Source organism: Gallinula chloropus, assembly GCF_964237585.1.
Source record: "Gallinula chloropus genome assembly, chromosome: 4".
In the NCBI taxonomy this organism is placed as follows: domain Eukaryota; kingdom Metazoa; phylum Chordata; class Aves; order Gruiformes; family Rallidae; genus Gallinula; species Gallinula chloropus.
Window position 1 is genome coordinate 64,750,054 of NC_140088.1, and position 15,666 is coordinate 64,765,719.

The window sequence follows — 15,666 nt, forward strand, 5'->3', positions numbered from 1 at the left end:
TTTATTATGTAGTGTAGCAAAATAGAAAAGTGCCTTTTCAAAAAGAAGGAATTACTGAAGGGTTTGGGTTTTTTTTCCCTTTTCAACAGTGCTACAGTAAACAACCTACAGGCCAAGGTGGATGCCTTGGAAAAATCCAACACTAAACTGACCGAGGAGGTAAGTGTAATAGAAAATCATCTGATGTTTTCCCCTTTAGCAGCCAGGGATTAAAAAGGTGGTAGGGGAGGGAGGAATTATTTTTAGATTTGTAGTGTACATAATGATGAGTGTGTTAATGCTGGAACCAGAGTAACTGACCTGCTGAGGAATGACACCAGCTGTCACTACTAACAATGAAATACCTATGTTAACCTAAGGCTGCTGAATCCTCATGAAGTCTTGGAATGCTTTCTGATTTTTGGAAAATGTCTTAGAAGTAGTTGTCAGGTGGTTTTGAAGACCGTGCAGGTGATCCAGGTTAGGAGATGTCCAGACATGACAAATTTTAAAATGCCTGTTCATTTTGATGGGTCCAGACATTTACTGCAGCGTAAAGATAGCAGTTCAACTGTTTCATAAACTTTTTCTCTAGCCCCTCACAATTTGTAAGAAATAAAGGCAAAATGAGCATTGTAGATAAAAGGATGTTCAGTCTAAGCATGAAAAACAGCAGGTATGTGTGTCATAGGTGTAACCTGTGTTTTAAAATGGGTCTTGCAGTTCATTAGTAATAGCATAAAAGTCAAAATCTTGTGGGGTCAGTTCCCTGACAAATGGGTGATAGTACGTCTCATCCTAGCAGTGTCTCTGTCTGCATGTCACTTAGCAGAATGATTTTTGTTTGAGATGTCTCAGTGCCCTCACAGTATCAATATGATATGGAAAGCTTACGTTTTCCTTGATCATCCTCACTGAAGGAGGTCTGTGTGTTGAACACTTACTCTAATGAATGTATTGCAAATTAGGAGAAGCTGTAGCGATGGAAATTTGGTATCCATCCTTGCAATAGTTTTTTACAATTAAATTACTGTTTTTAATTTGTAAAAAGCAGTCTGCACTAGAGGCTGCCTTTCTCAGGGCTATGATAATAAATGGCTTTTAATTTATTACCTGCAGAGTATGAGCACTGTGCTCATTAGGCATGTTACCCATGGATATTAATTGCAATATTGACTGAAGTATTTTTTGATTTTTAATAATGTACTTGCTTGCATCTTAGTGAAGTCTGCATGCTGTTCAAAGAATTTAAGTGGCACTGGAACATGCTGTGCCAACCAGGGCTATTTGCAGGGTGGAGTTAATGTACCGTGTCACATGTCACATCGATTTGTGTATGTGGCTTGAGCTGTACCAAAGACTCACACTTTTATCAGGGTAATTTTAGCTTCAGTTTGTCACTGAATTAACGTGCTGATCTCTTGGAATGTCACTGAGCTTTTCTTCTGCGCAAGGCTTACGTAAGGTAGGATTTACAAAGCCAGAAGGTGTTTTCTGGAGTCCCTTTGGCCTTTGATCACCTGCTCAAAGTAATCTCTTAGTCTGCAGTCATGTCTGTTCTGGGAGTTCCTCTGGGCAGATGTCCTGTCTCATAAAGGTGGTGTGTGCTACTGATCCTCCGTTCCCAGCCAGCTGTTCCATTGTGCTTCTCTTGCCCAAATGCTTGGGCATCTTACATCTCATGTACTTCACCTCGCAGTGTAGCCAAACCACTGAAGCTTTAGCAATCCCACTCAAGTATTTTTTTCTCTGGTAATGTGCTGCAGTTGCTTAAAGTCAACAAAACTTTGCTGCCATGTGTTCAGATTTTTCAGTTTTGATAACTTTGGCAAGGGAAGGGGAATGGAGATTTCAGTAGAGTTGTGCTACCCATGTGTTACACTGAGTCTGGCAGGTAGAGACCTGATGATGGCAATAACTTGACTGAAAGACAGGAACTAAAATAGGTTGGGAAGTCTCTATTTTAGCTACTATTGGAAATTCTGACACTAATCAATGCTTTTTCAGCTAGTCTTTCTCCATGGTGATGGCAAAGTTTTGTTTTACCATTCCCAATTTTCTCTCTTGTGAGAAAAAGCTGAGTACTGAAAACTAGTCCAGAGGAAAAAAGGAGGTGGTGAAGTATGCTTTTGATATGTGAGTGTTGCCCTGTTTTGTTCACAGCTTGCAGTTGCAAACAACAGGATTATTACGCTGCAAGAAGAGATGGAACGGGTTAAAGAAGAAAGCTCTTACATCTTAGAGTCCAATCGTAAGGTTGGTCTGTGGGAGTGAGCACTGAACCTTTTGGGCACTCCCAGCCCAAATTTGCCCAAGAAGTAGGTGTTTTAGCCTCTGTTGGAAATCCATCACACTGGCACTAATTGATGCTTTTCCCATAAGTATCTCGCACAAAACCTGCAATAGAGAAGAGTGACTCGAGGTCAGCCCTCTGCAGAGGGTGACAGATGGACCCTGGCCACAGTAAATCCTGTCTGGCCGCAGGCGATGGATCTGTGAGCGTGCGCAGAGCCGGGGGCTGGCACAGCCTGTTCCTGGCTTGCTGGGTGGAGGTGTCAGAAGGGACAGGATGAAGGATGATTTACTGAGGTGGTGGCAGAAAAATTAGGATGTTGGAGTTCTACCTCTGTGGCCTGAAGAGCCACCTCTTTTGGAAGTGTAGGGGTAGGATCTATAATTCTTCATCATCGTTGATTTATTTCAAGTGCTAGTAACTATGGCAGAATCCGGTTTATGTTTTAAAACATCTTCTGAAGTTTTGTAGCCACGCTAAGAAGGCATTTTGTGTGTTTTGATGCATATCCACTGCGGTGCACTGAGCACTGTGGGGAACCAGGGAAATGGAAGCGTTTCACGCAGAAGCTGCGTTAACTGAATCACAGAATCAGGATCCTGAGTTGGAAGGGACCTATAAGGACCATCGAGTCCAACTCCTGGCTCCACACAGGGCCAGCCAAGGCAGAGCATATGACTGAGGCTGCAAATTTTGATAGCTGTGGAATTCAATTTCCAGGCAGTGGGAAAAACAAATCATCAGGTTGGTAGTCTACAATGACAAGCTAATTGGGTGTCTTCATTACCTTAGGTCGCTAAAGACAGAACTGCTGATGGACATGCACTGACTGAGGCACGAAAACAGCTAAAGGAGGAGACTCAGCTGCGGCTGGTAAGGACTGTGAGAGCTTGGAGCTGGCTACAGATGGCTGCAAATTTCACACAATAACTCCATGTTACACACTCCCTTTGGAAAATGTTTAGCCAGGCGATGTTTTTAATGGTTTTGGCTGCCTGCTGCAGTCTGATCACAGAGACGGTCTCGTCAGAAGCGATGTTCGTTTTGTGGCTCTGTTTATCAGCCTGAGGTCTGTTTTTTCGGAACAAGCAGTGCAGTTGCATTTCTAGGTGTGGCACATTTCCCCTTGCTGATGAGGTTATTGCCACTATCTGAACTGTTACGCAGCACAGTGTGTTCAGCTGGTGGGGAGAAAAATGTCTGAGCAGAAGGATTTTAGGAAATAAAAGACCTGCCAGCTTTTCACTAGTCCCTTCCATCAGAAAGACGGACTTGCATACTTCTTTCTGACTCTGTGCTGGTTAAGCTGTTCACGTTGCTTTAATACTGGACTGAAAATGTGGATTTGTTGTCCTTAGATGTCTTTAAACGGGTCTGAACTGTAAGCGTGGTGATGTGGGAACGCGCTGTGCTTCTGGGCAGCGCTGGCATTGGCAGGAGCACCAGTTAAGGGTGGGTGTCTCACGGCTGGTGAGGAAAGCTGGCTGGTAACATGGGCTGATCCCTGTGTTCCAGGATGTGGAGAAAGAGCTGGAGGCACAGATCGGCATGCGACAGGAGATGGAGCTAGCCATGAAGATGCTGGAGAAAGATGTTTGTGAGAAGCAAGATGCACTGGTGGCACTCAGACAGCAACTGGATGATCTCAGGGCCCTAAAGCATGAACTGTCTTTCAAGCTGCAGGTAGGAAAATAATTTAATGCTGTGAATTCCAGATAAAAGTGATAGGTCTTGGTCTTTTTTGCCTCCTGATCTATTTAAAAGCTGCTAGGTGTAGGAGGGTTACAATCTGCATAGCGTACTACTTGCTGCAAGAAAGCTGTATTACTTGAACAGCTGGGTGTGTTGGAGGTTAAAGGAAAATGAGGTTTTTTGAAGAGCAACTCGTGATGATCTGCAACTGTGTCTGTGTGACTGGGGAAAGCACCTTCTGTGTTCTTGTGGTACAAAAACCGAGCTGTGGTATCTTCTGTCCCAGCACAGTCTAGCATTTGAGGATATACGGGGTGATTACTTACGTTACCGTGCGATGACAAAAGCAGATGCTTAAGATAAAGAGCAACCCAAAATGCTCAAAAAGAATTTCTAAAATAAAGTTTAGAACAGAGAAGAGCTGCTTCTGCTCTCCTTGAGCCAATCTTTGCCTGTAAAACAGTCAAAGGCTCTTAGCAGGTACTGCACTAATACGCATCAGACAGGGAGTTTCACTGATGGCAGTATTGCCTTCCTGTGGGGCCCAAGTACAGCCTGCGCCTGTATGGAAAAATGCTTGTCCTTGTAATACTGGCCTGGCATTTGCTTTCTGAGCACCTTATCCTCCCACTTTGGCTTCTGCTTTCGTTTCTTGTACCACATGATTGAGTGTGGGTTCTGTTCGTTTTCCTGCTGCCCACAAACAAACCCATGACGGTGCTTGTTGCAGAGTTCGGACATGGGAGCGAAACAGAAGAGTGAATTAAACAGCCGCTTGGAAGAAAAAACAAATCAGATGGCTGCCACCATCAAACAGCTTGAACAAAGGTAAAAAATGAACTTGTACAATTACAAAATCACAAGTGTCTGCTAGTGGTAGTGTCCTGCTCACCCTGAATGGACCAAGCAAGAGTCCAAGTGCGCTGCTTGGCCACTGCTAGAGCGCTACACAAGGAGAGCTGTCATTTTGTGAGATGCTGTTAGGAGTTTTGTGTGCTTGGGAGGACTTCCACTGGCAAAGAATATACTAATGAAGGGGTAATGAACATAACAGCATTGTTTATCTACGTCAGCTGCTTCTCTGTGTTCCCCAGTCATTGCCAGTTAATTACTCTCTGATAGTGCTGATAAAAAAAATAGAGATACAAACTTAGAGAAGTGCTTAACCATTAATGACAGTTACATTGGGAGTGGGAAGGACAAGCATGCAGCAGGGACCAGGCTTAGTGGTGCTTGGTTATTCCAGATCTCACTGGTTCTGTTTGGAAAACAATACCCTGAATTGAACTGTTCTGACTATGAACAGCCTTGTACTTAGGGAGATAAGCTGGAAGAAACCCTCACATGGAAGTAAATGGAGGAAGATGAGAGGGCAGCCTGGCTCTCACTATCAGACCAGCAGTTGATACAGATAGCCCACAGGTGTAATATTAATTTAGACAGGGACAAGTTCATCCTTAGTGACTCTGTTGATCTCATGTTAGTAACCCTCATGAAGTGAGGAGGACCTCCATGTTGAAGTTGGATCGATTTGAGGAGGAGCAGTGTGCTCCTTTTTACCCTTTGGTCTTGTTGTCGAAACCAGGCTTTGCAGTGGTTTGGCCAAAGGTTCAGAAGAACTTCAGTTTCTGCTAGTTAATGAGTAGGTCAGTGTACTAGATGAAAGCTCTCGTTTTAGGGTTTGTGTCTTGAAAGATTCTTTGTAAAAAGGGTCATTTTGTTTGTAGAAAGTTTGTATTTGAAAATGTTTTATGGTATCTACTCAGCTAATTGATTTGCTCTTTTTCTCTTGCTGTTCTTATTTTTTCCGTTTTCTCATCATCCTCATTCTGACTTAAACAGTGAAAAGGATTTGGTGAAACAGGCAAAAACCTTAAATAGTGCAGCAAACAAACTGATCCAGAAGCATCATTAGACATTTTGATGTCTGGTCACCTCACAGCTCCAACATCAGAACTCATTTATGAGGGGAGAACTTGAGAATTGCTAAAAGCAACTGTTAAAATGTTAATTGTCACCTAAAATTGATTTGGAATTTGCTGAATTTTTAAAATCAGAGTTTTTCTTCAGAGATTTAGAGTTGGGTATAAAAGTCCCTAACTTTGCCATTTAAACTGTGTTAAAATACTGATAAGTTGGCCAATAAACACAGCAGAAAAGCGTAAGGAATGGGAGATCTGTGGCTCTGTACATCCCGGTGATGCATACCGTATACAGCAGCACAAGTCTTCAGCATTTATGGATACTAGGTGCGATGGCCAAGACCCTACCAGATTGGCCAGCTCTGGCAAGTCAACTAGTTTTCTCTGTTACCCTTTTTGTGAAGTAGATGAAAAAAAAAAAAGCATCCCTGGAAGTTGTTGACAGTAGTTGTGTGCGTACCCCAAGCCGTTACCCATCCACTTCTGTTCTGTGGGTTCAGCCCCCAGTCCAAGACGAACGGGCGCGACTCCGTAGCTCGTCACCGTGAAGACCAGCCCTCTTGTAACCAAGACTGCTTGCAACGATTTTGCCTTAGTGACTTGGGGGGAGGGTGGGGACTTGCCCTGATTCCTTTAAACTTCATGTGTCCAGAATTAGTAGCTAGGTGTCTTTAGAGTAACATGATAGAGTGGTAAGTTCAGTGGAAACCTCCTTATCTTTACATCGCCTTCTACCTCTGCCATGATCCCGCTAGACATGTGTTGCGGTTCTTTCTGACCGAAGGAAGCTAAGGAGAGGTGTTTTGGTAGGCCTCTCCCCTTTAGAAAGGGAAGTTCAACGTTTTTAAAAATAAAGAAAATAAAACCTGCTCTTTATACTCTAGTGTTTAACAGAAACAAAAGCAAAAAAAAAAAAAGGAAAGGAAAGAAAATGTGCAGTGGTGGGGAGTGGAAATGGTAATTGGGTACTTGACCATTCCTTGTCTGAGTAGTTAGTGGTTGGAAAGGAAGAGTTGCCTTCTACATTTTTTTGATTTCTGTCTGAGTTTCTGTTGCTCGACACAAATGGAATTTGCTAGTGAAAGAACAGCTATAGCTTGGAAACAGCTCTCAATAGGGAAAAATATAATTGCCAATTCAAGGCCCCAGCACAAATCTTTAGGTAACTTTAGATAATATGAAAACTAATATCCTCTTCCCCGGGGCCACAGAAGTTCACCGTGCTGGCCTGCCTGTCACAGGCTTTAGGTTATAGGTTTCTTTTTTCTTTCAAAAAGATCTTGTTTGGGGGTTTCCTGTGACGAATTAGGGTTTTTTTGCCCTGGTGAGATGCCGATGGAAATTGTTTGGTGCCAGTTCTCCCTTTGTCCTGAGGGATAGTGCTCCTTGGGCCAGTGGGCAGCAAATGTGACTGAAACGTGACTGGGGAAAGAACACCTATTGATTCTTACTAGGTAGGTTTAAAAATCCTTGAGGCTCAGCCTAGTCCTCCTGTACACAAGCGTGTACCACTGCTTAGCTTGTCTAATGGACTCCTGCCCAAAAAGCTGACTTGGAGACGCGTTTTAAATCTGTGGGCGATGCCCAAGTTGCATGCTCCAAAGCATAAACTTAACCTCTTACTAGAAACTCATTTTAACTACCTGGAGAAAATAGAAAATAGGGATAAAAAGCTGGAAGCTTACATCAAGGGATCTCCAATTAGTTAGAACTGTTGGCTCCCCCACCCCTCCCCAGATTTCCTCTGTAGAAGTAAGGGGTTGGGCTGGGTTGGTTTGCTGTCACAGTACCGCTAAAATAAGAGAGAATTAGGGATCTGATCATTTCTGATGTCAGGCCTGAAGTGGAAGTGCTTCGGTGCAGTGATGCCTGGGCCTTGAGCCAACGTGCCAGTCCATGGAAGAGACCAGGAAAATGCACTAATCCTTAAATAGTAGCTAACCTAAGTTGCAAGTTCCAGTTACATGTGTAAAGCTGAAATGTAACGTACATTAAAATCCAATTTGACTTAAAATTCTGTGTACTTGAGGTTTGCTTTGAATCTGGATACAAGTGATGTTTTATGTTTTTCATCTAATGGCTGTAAACTGTAGTAATAGAATAAAAACTATTGAAAATCAGAGCCTTCTGCCTGGTTCACCACCTACATTTTGCTTTTCTTTTAAAATATTTTCCTCCTTTCCATTGTTTTTACCATTCCTCCTTTTTTTGGCTTTACCTTTTCACTGGGTTTTTTATTTGTTGGTTAAACTCGGTCTTCCTCCCCACCATGGCTTTTGTTTTTTATCACAAGTTCATGTGGCTCAAATCCAGATTGCGACAGGCGGAGAAGGACCGTCAGTTGGCCCAGCAGGACAACCGTCTCTTCAAGCAGGAGTTTGGGGACAAAATCAACAGCCTCCAGCTAGAAGTGGAAGAGCTCTCCAGGCAGCGGTGAAGAAATCTTTTTCTAATCTATTTTCTGGGCTGTTTTTAATGTGTCTAGTAGGAAGTAGGTATGAAAGCAAAAGGAAGCATGGGTTGGAGGTGGAGAGAGACAAGAGGCATTTTAGATGCCAGCCAGGTATGAAATGCTCCAGGGAGGTGAAATGTTTGGTGAGATGGCAGATGTTCCGATGTGTGAAGTTACAACTCAATCTGGATTGGAAGAAAATGCAAAAGAATTACGTGGTCAGTAGAAATCACCAACAAAAGTACTGGTCTTATGTGGAAGTGGATTATCAGAAGCAGGTTGCAGAACATCTTTTGGGTAGAAATGAAATGTCAGGGTATTTTTCTGATTTTTTGGGCATCTGTCGATAACCCTCTCTCTTGAAAACCTGCAGCACTAGAGGTGCAGGAACAAAGATCACAGCAAGCTGCAAAACTTGGGTGAGATCCCAGGGATGCTGGTCAGATCTTTGGTCTGCACTGAGGTTGTGTTGCAGGTTAGCCTGTTCTGGGGAATGAGAGTCACCAGGATGTGTGGTCAGGTCTCTGACCACAGCCTAGTCCTCTCTAACACAGCGTTGCATCAGACTTTCCAGTGTAATACCATGATCTGGAGTCTAGAGCAAAAGACAACAATTTGCTGTTCATTGGCAGGGATGTGCCAGTGGAGGCTTTGCCTAGCGCTGGTGCTGAAGAGTTGGGGCTGAGGGTTGTCAGTCCTGGCTGTTGGTCTGACACACAGTGCTGTGATGGTTTTTGGTTTGGCTTTTTTTTTTCTCCAGCTGAAACTGGTCTGTTTTGCTGAGCAGCAACCAAGGAGCTGGAAGCCAAGTGCAAAGAGCTTAGTGAGAGCTGTTGTATTTTCCCCTGCAGTGTTATCTGTTGGCCCCTGTCAGGAAAATGGAGAAATCCTCTTCTCTTACAAGAGAAGAGCATCTCTTCTCCTGCAGCTATGATGCGTCTTCCATCTGTTGCAAGGTTACTGCAGTGAACTGTGCAGCAGCATTGCTGGACGTGTGTTGATTTTTATTTTTGTCCCCTCCTGGCACAGCTTTTAGTTTCCTTTTCAGAAAGTTACAGAGGGGATCCACAAAGCCAGCAAATAGCTTTCATCAGAAATTCCCATGGGGTGCTTGTGGGTGAGCTCAGCGGTGCTCACGGGTGTGCATGGGGAACGCCTCATCTTACACTGAGTGGGTTTAACAGCGTACCTACCAGTGGGGGGGGATTTGCAAATGGGTCTATTTTTGCAGCACTTGGACTTTCTCTGATTCTTTCCTCACCCAAGCTAAATCAAGACAACGGTATGAAAATGTTTGAGCCTCCTTTACTGGGAGGTTGTACTGCTTTACTTAACTGGGCTTCCAAAGCAGCAAGTTACTGGTGAGTGCTGCAGTAGTTGGTGGGTAGTTTTGCTTGAATTAGATTCCTTGAAGAGGAAACGGGGCTTTTTGTGGTGGTGGTGGTTTAAAATCCAAGTTATAAACAGGAATTCCCTCGGGTGGCTTGTTTTTAAATGTCAGCCTGGGCAAGGTTCATTTCTGGATCTAAGTCTCCACCGGCTTACACGCTTCAGTTAGGCTATGTAATTAATGAGGCTGTAGTCATGATGAGTTATTTTAAAAACTGTTGGAGCAGTATGGAGGCTAACGAGGGTAATAATGGGTAATGTTGGGTTTAATAGCATCGAGGAGTCTGAATGTTCTGTAGTACAAGTCTTGCCAATACTTCTGCCAGCCAATACTCAGTTTCTAGGCTTTGATTTTGGAACACGGGTCATAATTTGGAGCATGGAGCAGCTGCCATGATTTCAGAAAAAGGGGGTTTATGGCACTTTATGGCACACTGAGGGCATGTGTGCTCCAAAAGCTTTGTCACTGTTGCCCAGTCGTGGAGGTGTTGGGTGCCCCAGGGTAAAGGGTCTTCGATCCACAGCTAGATTTAGTCGTGCCTCTCTTCAGCCTGCTTCGGGCTGTGTCGGGACCTCTCGGTGCCTGTTTGTCCTTGACCCACTGATGAGCTGTCCTCCTGAATATGAGTGGGCTGCTCTCAGCTTTGGTTCCCTGCAGCTCCACATACCCATGTGGGACTGGGGTACTGATGAAAAAGCCTCAGCTGCGGTACCAGTGTGGGGCAGTCCTGAGGGCGCATGTGTCATCCATTCCTTGCAGGCTCAGTCAGACTGGGGACTTGCCTGTGGTCCACATGCAGCCTGTTTTTAGCCTGCTGGACTTCTCCTGGTTTCAGAGCTTGTCCTGTGGCAGTTGACATGCTGAAGAGTGTCTTTTTGAACAGGGCACTGACTTTTTTTTAAAGACTTGCAGGCTTAATCAATGGGCTTGTTCTCCTCCCCTCCCCCCGCCCCAAAACTGTGCTAGAATTAAATTAAGAACTTACAGATTTTTTTTTTCCCACCCTGACACATTACAGCTTAATGCACCGTGAGACAGCTTTTCCCTCAGAGAGGAAGTTTTCAGCTCTTGAATTGGGGTTTGGTAGCTTTGGTGTGAGGAGAGGGTTAAACAGTTCCTTTGCTCTCAGTGTCCAGCATTACAGACCCAGGGCCCTTATTCACAATTCCACCTCCACCTTCTAGGAGCCACCTTGAGCTGGAACTGAAGCGGGAAAGAGACAGATGGTCACACAGTCACCAGCGCAGCCAAGAAAACAAAAAGGGTGCAAAGAACTGGCTGAGACAGGTAACACGACTCAGACTCATGACTTGTGTTTGAAGGACAGTTTCATTCTGCTCATTTGCTTTTCCTGAGTTTTATTGGGCAATAAATACGTGGTGTTAATGTGCCACACAAAAATAAACTTGGGAATGTTTTTTTTCCCACAGGCACTGACTAGGCAGTTTAAGTTAAGCCTCACAAAAATATTGCAGGTGTTACTCTGCATCGCAGGACACAGATTTCTTCTTCCAAGCTGGGTACCTGACAAAATCTCTGCTGTCTGGAAGGCAGAACAGCTGCTTTTCTTTGCTGTCTAGCTGACGCGCTAGGTTTGAGGCCGGGGTCCTGCGTGGGGTTATCCTTCTTTACTCAGCAGGCAAGTGCTGAAGCAGGAGTGGGGCATTCCCACCAGGAACCAATGGGATAACATGCCAAATGGCAATTTCAGTCTGGACTTCTGCCACAGAACTCGTAAGTGGCGCTTGAGCTAGTGGAGTTTGCTCTTGCAGAAATGGAAGAGCTCCACTGAGGCTGTAGTCACAACGTGAGCGCGATGCGCGCGTGAGGGACTGTGCCAGCCCTTACCATGTGACTGGTGTTCTACAGTCGCCTTTCAGCGTGGCATTACACAGATGACACGGCTCGAGCTGGGACCTGGGTCATGGCTGGGGAACAGGGCTGGATTTGTTTCCTTTCCTGGCTGAGAGGATTTGTGGCGCTGATCAGTCTTTTAAAAGCCTGTTCAGCCCATCTGCCTTTCAGCCTCTGTTGGTAAAATGAAGAACGGTGTCTGTGGTTCCCAGCAGTGAAAAGAAGTTATCAGACGTGTTAGAGTCCATCCTAAAATGTGAAGTCAAACTTTAGCTCAGAGCAAAAGGAAAATGTGTGGGGCTGCTCCTGGGGTGGACTGGTGTTGGCGTGTTCTCACATAACCAAGCACAGCTCCGTGCCAAGGAGGGGCAGATGAGTATTCCCAAAATAGCCGTGCGAGTCTCCCTTCACAGTGGAGCAGGGATGAAACCAGAGTCTTCCTATCGCTCAGCTGATGGCTAAATGTTTCCTTTTGGCAGGATGGGAAGCTCAAAATCCTGGAAGAAAATGCTAAACTGAAGGAGCCGCTGAGAGAGAACAGCTTCCTGCCACATAAGTATGGAAGAAATCTATTTTACCTTTTGCCTTTCCAGTCCTGCCTGCCCTTCTCTCACTTCTTTGCTGATGGGAGGTTTGGAATAGTGCCGCTTCCCTTTCTAAGAAAGATTTTTTCCAACTTTATGCCCTTTGTTGAAGTCTCTGCTGCTTTTGCATGGCTCTCAAAGGGGAGCAGGGGTTCTGCTGCTTGCTGTCAGCGTTTCTGGATCTGGAAACTTGGTATCTTTTATTTACCCCTTTGTGTTTGTTTCTGTGTAAATCTGCTGTTTACTAATTCTCCTTTCTTAATGAACCTTGGTAAGCCAAATCCTGGATTTGTTTAGTATTTGAAAGCTAAGTTTCTAATTTGGTTTGAAGTGTGAGAAGATGTTTTAAAAGCTGCAGGAAACAGCTCTGCAGTGAGGATGTTGCTTGGAGGTGGCAGCAGCCTACCTGAAGTACCCAGAACGTCAGTGAAAAAACCATGTGCACTGAATGCCAATGTAAAGTTAGTCAGAAAAGTATTGTCTTAAAAATAGCATAAGCTCAATTCAGATCTGTTTTATTATATAGTAACAAAACCTTCTAGGCCTCAGAGGCTTTTTATCCTCATTTCACCTTGAGCCTTCAGGCAGTGTGAGTGTCACGCTGCTGTTTCTCTGGAAGGCCACCAGGCACGTTATCGCTGCCTGTTCAAAGATGACGCAGGGGATGAACAGTTTCACAGGAATGTGTTTAAAGCTAGTCTTACACTGTGGTTGTACCATTCAACCACTCTTTCCTGTCTTTGTGCTCCTTTTCCTCTGCTCTTCTGAAGGCACTTTGCAAGTCCTTCTCCTGCTCTTCCCCTTTAGCTGGCAGTGCTGCATGTCTAAACTGCACCAGTCACGTGCTGCCTCTTTGCTTCGCTCTGTGTTTGACAAAGCTGGTGGACACCTTGTCTCTCATTGAGCAGCCTCAGCAGAAGGGTATTGAAGGAGCAAACCCAAAACTGTATGGGTGGGATTTTAAAAACAGGATGAGGGAATTCTCTGATCAGCCAGATGTTTTCCTTAAATGTGGCAGCGACTGAAATGCCAGCTCCAAGTGACGATCATCTTCTCTTCTAGGTCACTGAGCAGCGCCCAGGAAGAGCAGGTTGGTGATCGCTTTCCTTGCGTTGAGATATTGCAGGGCAAGGGTACCGAGGGAGCATCCTACTGCCCACATACCCTGAAGTTTGTCCCCTGGGTTTTGCCGTGGCAAGGGTTTGTCTGCAGAGTCTGTAGCAGCGATCCTTCCTGAGTGGAAGAGCGCCGCTTGTCTCATTAGAAAGGCTTTGGGTTGGCAGTGCCGCACCCACATGAGGTTGTTTTGCCACCTCGTACAGCCATGTTGGATTTTAAACTAATATTAACACCTTTTAATATTCCTTTGCCCTATGCCTGTTAGGGTTGGTGTTCCTGGGCCTATCAGGAACAACAGAAGCATGATATAATTTAGTGTTTTTGAAAAGAGGTATTTAATCTCCCTAATGTGGGCTAGGGGCTTCCCAATTTCTCTGTAGGGTAGAGGAAAGGGGGATGTTGGTCAGTTGGTCGGTCATGTTTTATCATTGTATGTCAAATAGAGCAGAACCCATTTGTCTGTCCCCCGGGTGGCTGGTGAAGCACAGCTTGACCCCTAGCTGTCAATGGGATGCTGCAGTGCTTGTGTTGTGTTCTGTCTACGGGGAATTTCTGCATCTGTCAGCTCTTTTTCCACAGTGAAAAAGATGTTTTGTTCCCACTGTGGTGCTGGGCTGGCAGCCTTGATCTCCGCCTGAAAACCAGGCTTGTGTGGTCCCAGTTCCCTCTTCCCTGTCTGCCCGGTGCTGCAGCCAGTGCAGCTGTGATCACCCTGCAAGCGCACGGTGGTGCTGCACGTGGTCCTGCACAGCCCCACGGCCTGCGGGGAACAGTGAGGGGTTAAAAGCACGAGCCTGGGAAATGTTCCTCCCTGCTCTACAGCGCGGGTCACCTACAGCTGCAGAGCTCTGCTACAGGCGCCAGTGAAGGGGTATGTAAAGCAGGTTTTGGGTTTTACTTGGGGTTTAGGAACAGCCATTGGAACCTGGAAACGGTGGGATCTGCCAGCTCTGCCAGGAAGAAAGCAGCCGAAGCAAAAAGAAGGTAACTCCCAGGACTTGTACTGTCACAATGGGCACATCCTCTGTCGTGTTCAAACTGCACAGGCTTCCTCAGGTGACCTGGGACAAAGAAACAAGCCCTTTCTCTGAAGTCTGCTTTACTCTTAAAGGGATCTTGTTAAAACAGCAGCCGCCTGAGGGTTTCCCGCTCAGCTGTGTGGTTTGCTTTTCCTTCCTCTTAGCAGCTTCTTCCCTTTTTCTGTCAGTGTTTTGTGTTCTGGGATCACTCAGGAGTGAGAAGAGGTGTTAACACTTGGTGTTGCTTCTTCACAAAAGCCACATTGCCTCTTCTCTTACTCCTTTTTGTGGCTAAGCCTCTCCTGTTTTCCTCACTGCTCTACAGTTCGAGTCTAGAGGGGTTTTGAGAGACCTACCAAAAAGGGTGTTCAGTGGGAATGCTGTCTTCATTCAGATATTCTTCTCCACTGGTGCTGAGGAGCAGGAGCAGTTTGCAAGGAAACAAGTCAGAGTGCTGATCAAACTGCTGTCAGTGCAGCCAGTGCCCCGGTCACGCTGGTGCGAGTGCTTTAGGGAGCTGGAAGAAGCGCTGGGTTGTCTTTTCCCCTAGTTGATGTGCCAAGACCTGAATGGAAAGGCTGTTGTGGACAGACAGGGGTGGGGAGGAGGTCTGCCACACACTGGGCTACAACCCCTGCACCTAGGTAAAGATGAACTGGTTCTTTGGTTCCAAATAGGACTCATCAGATTTTGGAGGGGGACTGTGGTGCTCAGCGTGGTACCTGACCAGGAAGCTTTCAGGCTGACACAGAGGGGCCATGTCTGACCAACCAGTCAGCGATGAGTTGCTGCTCTTGTGGGCAGGGGCTCCCTGCTGTCTCCATGTTTGGAGTTCTGCCTGGCATGGGGACAGGTCTGGCAACAAGTCATTTTGCCACAGTAAACAGCTGCTCTGGGGCTGTGCCTGCAAAGGCGATGTTCCTCCATGCCATCAGAAGCCAGCCCCTTATCCCCATCCCTGCTTACAGCAGACAGCAATAGCCAGGGGTGGGGGTGGAGCCAATTGCCCTCAAGCCATGTGGGAACTGTGAGAAGGATCTCCAGTCTTCCCTGTTCCCTTGTGTTATCTTGAGAAAACACATGAGGTCAAAGCAAATACCACAGCTTTATATCTGCCATGGATGTATTTCCAAGTATATGTGCACCTTTAAATACTTGAGCAAGACTCCTGCTCTGGCAGACTGAGTCCCCTGAGCTTGGGTGGTTCATGCTCAACACCTCTTACCTGCTTTCCTAGGAGCCCTCGCCTACTCTCGTGTTACCTACAGAGCTTTGCTATAGGCTGGCCCCGAGCACAGGAGCAAACTTGTGGTCTTCAATGGCATCAGGAGTTTTGGAGCACCTTTCTGTAGCCCAGGGGAG

At 45.7% G+C, this 15,666-nt stretch overlaps 1 protein-coding gene across 3 annotated transcripts in view; it reads left to right on the forward strand.

The window, feature by feature from the left end:
- The window catches only part of RUFY3 (RUN and FYVE domain containing 3), a gene marked incomplete at both ends in the record, with an annotated part of 42,116 nt that overhangs the window by 25,573 nt on the left and 877 nt on the right, over positions 1-15,666 (forward strand). For 2 of the 3 annotated variants that reach the window (XM_084263621.1, XM_084263622.1), the window contains 6 exons: positions 90-159; positions 2,143-2,235; positions 3,065-3,145; positions 3,788-3,955; positions 4,695-4,792; positions 5,807-5,879. In XM_084263621.1, the coding sequence (XP_084119747.1) occupies positions 90-159; positions 2,143-2,235; positions 3,065-3,145; positions 3,788-3,955; positions 4,695-4,792; positions 5,807-5,879 (583 nt within the window). Of the gene's footprint in view, positions 1-89; positions 160-2,142; positions 2,236-3,064; positions 3,146-3,787; positions 3,956-4,694; positions 4,793-5,806; positions 5,880-8,199; positions 8,320-10,912; positions 11,016-12,061; positions 12,139-13,228; positions 13,257-14,194; positions 14,270-15,666 lie in introns of those variants that run through there. The other variant, XM_084263620.1, reaches the window with a different exon arrangement.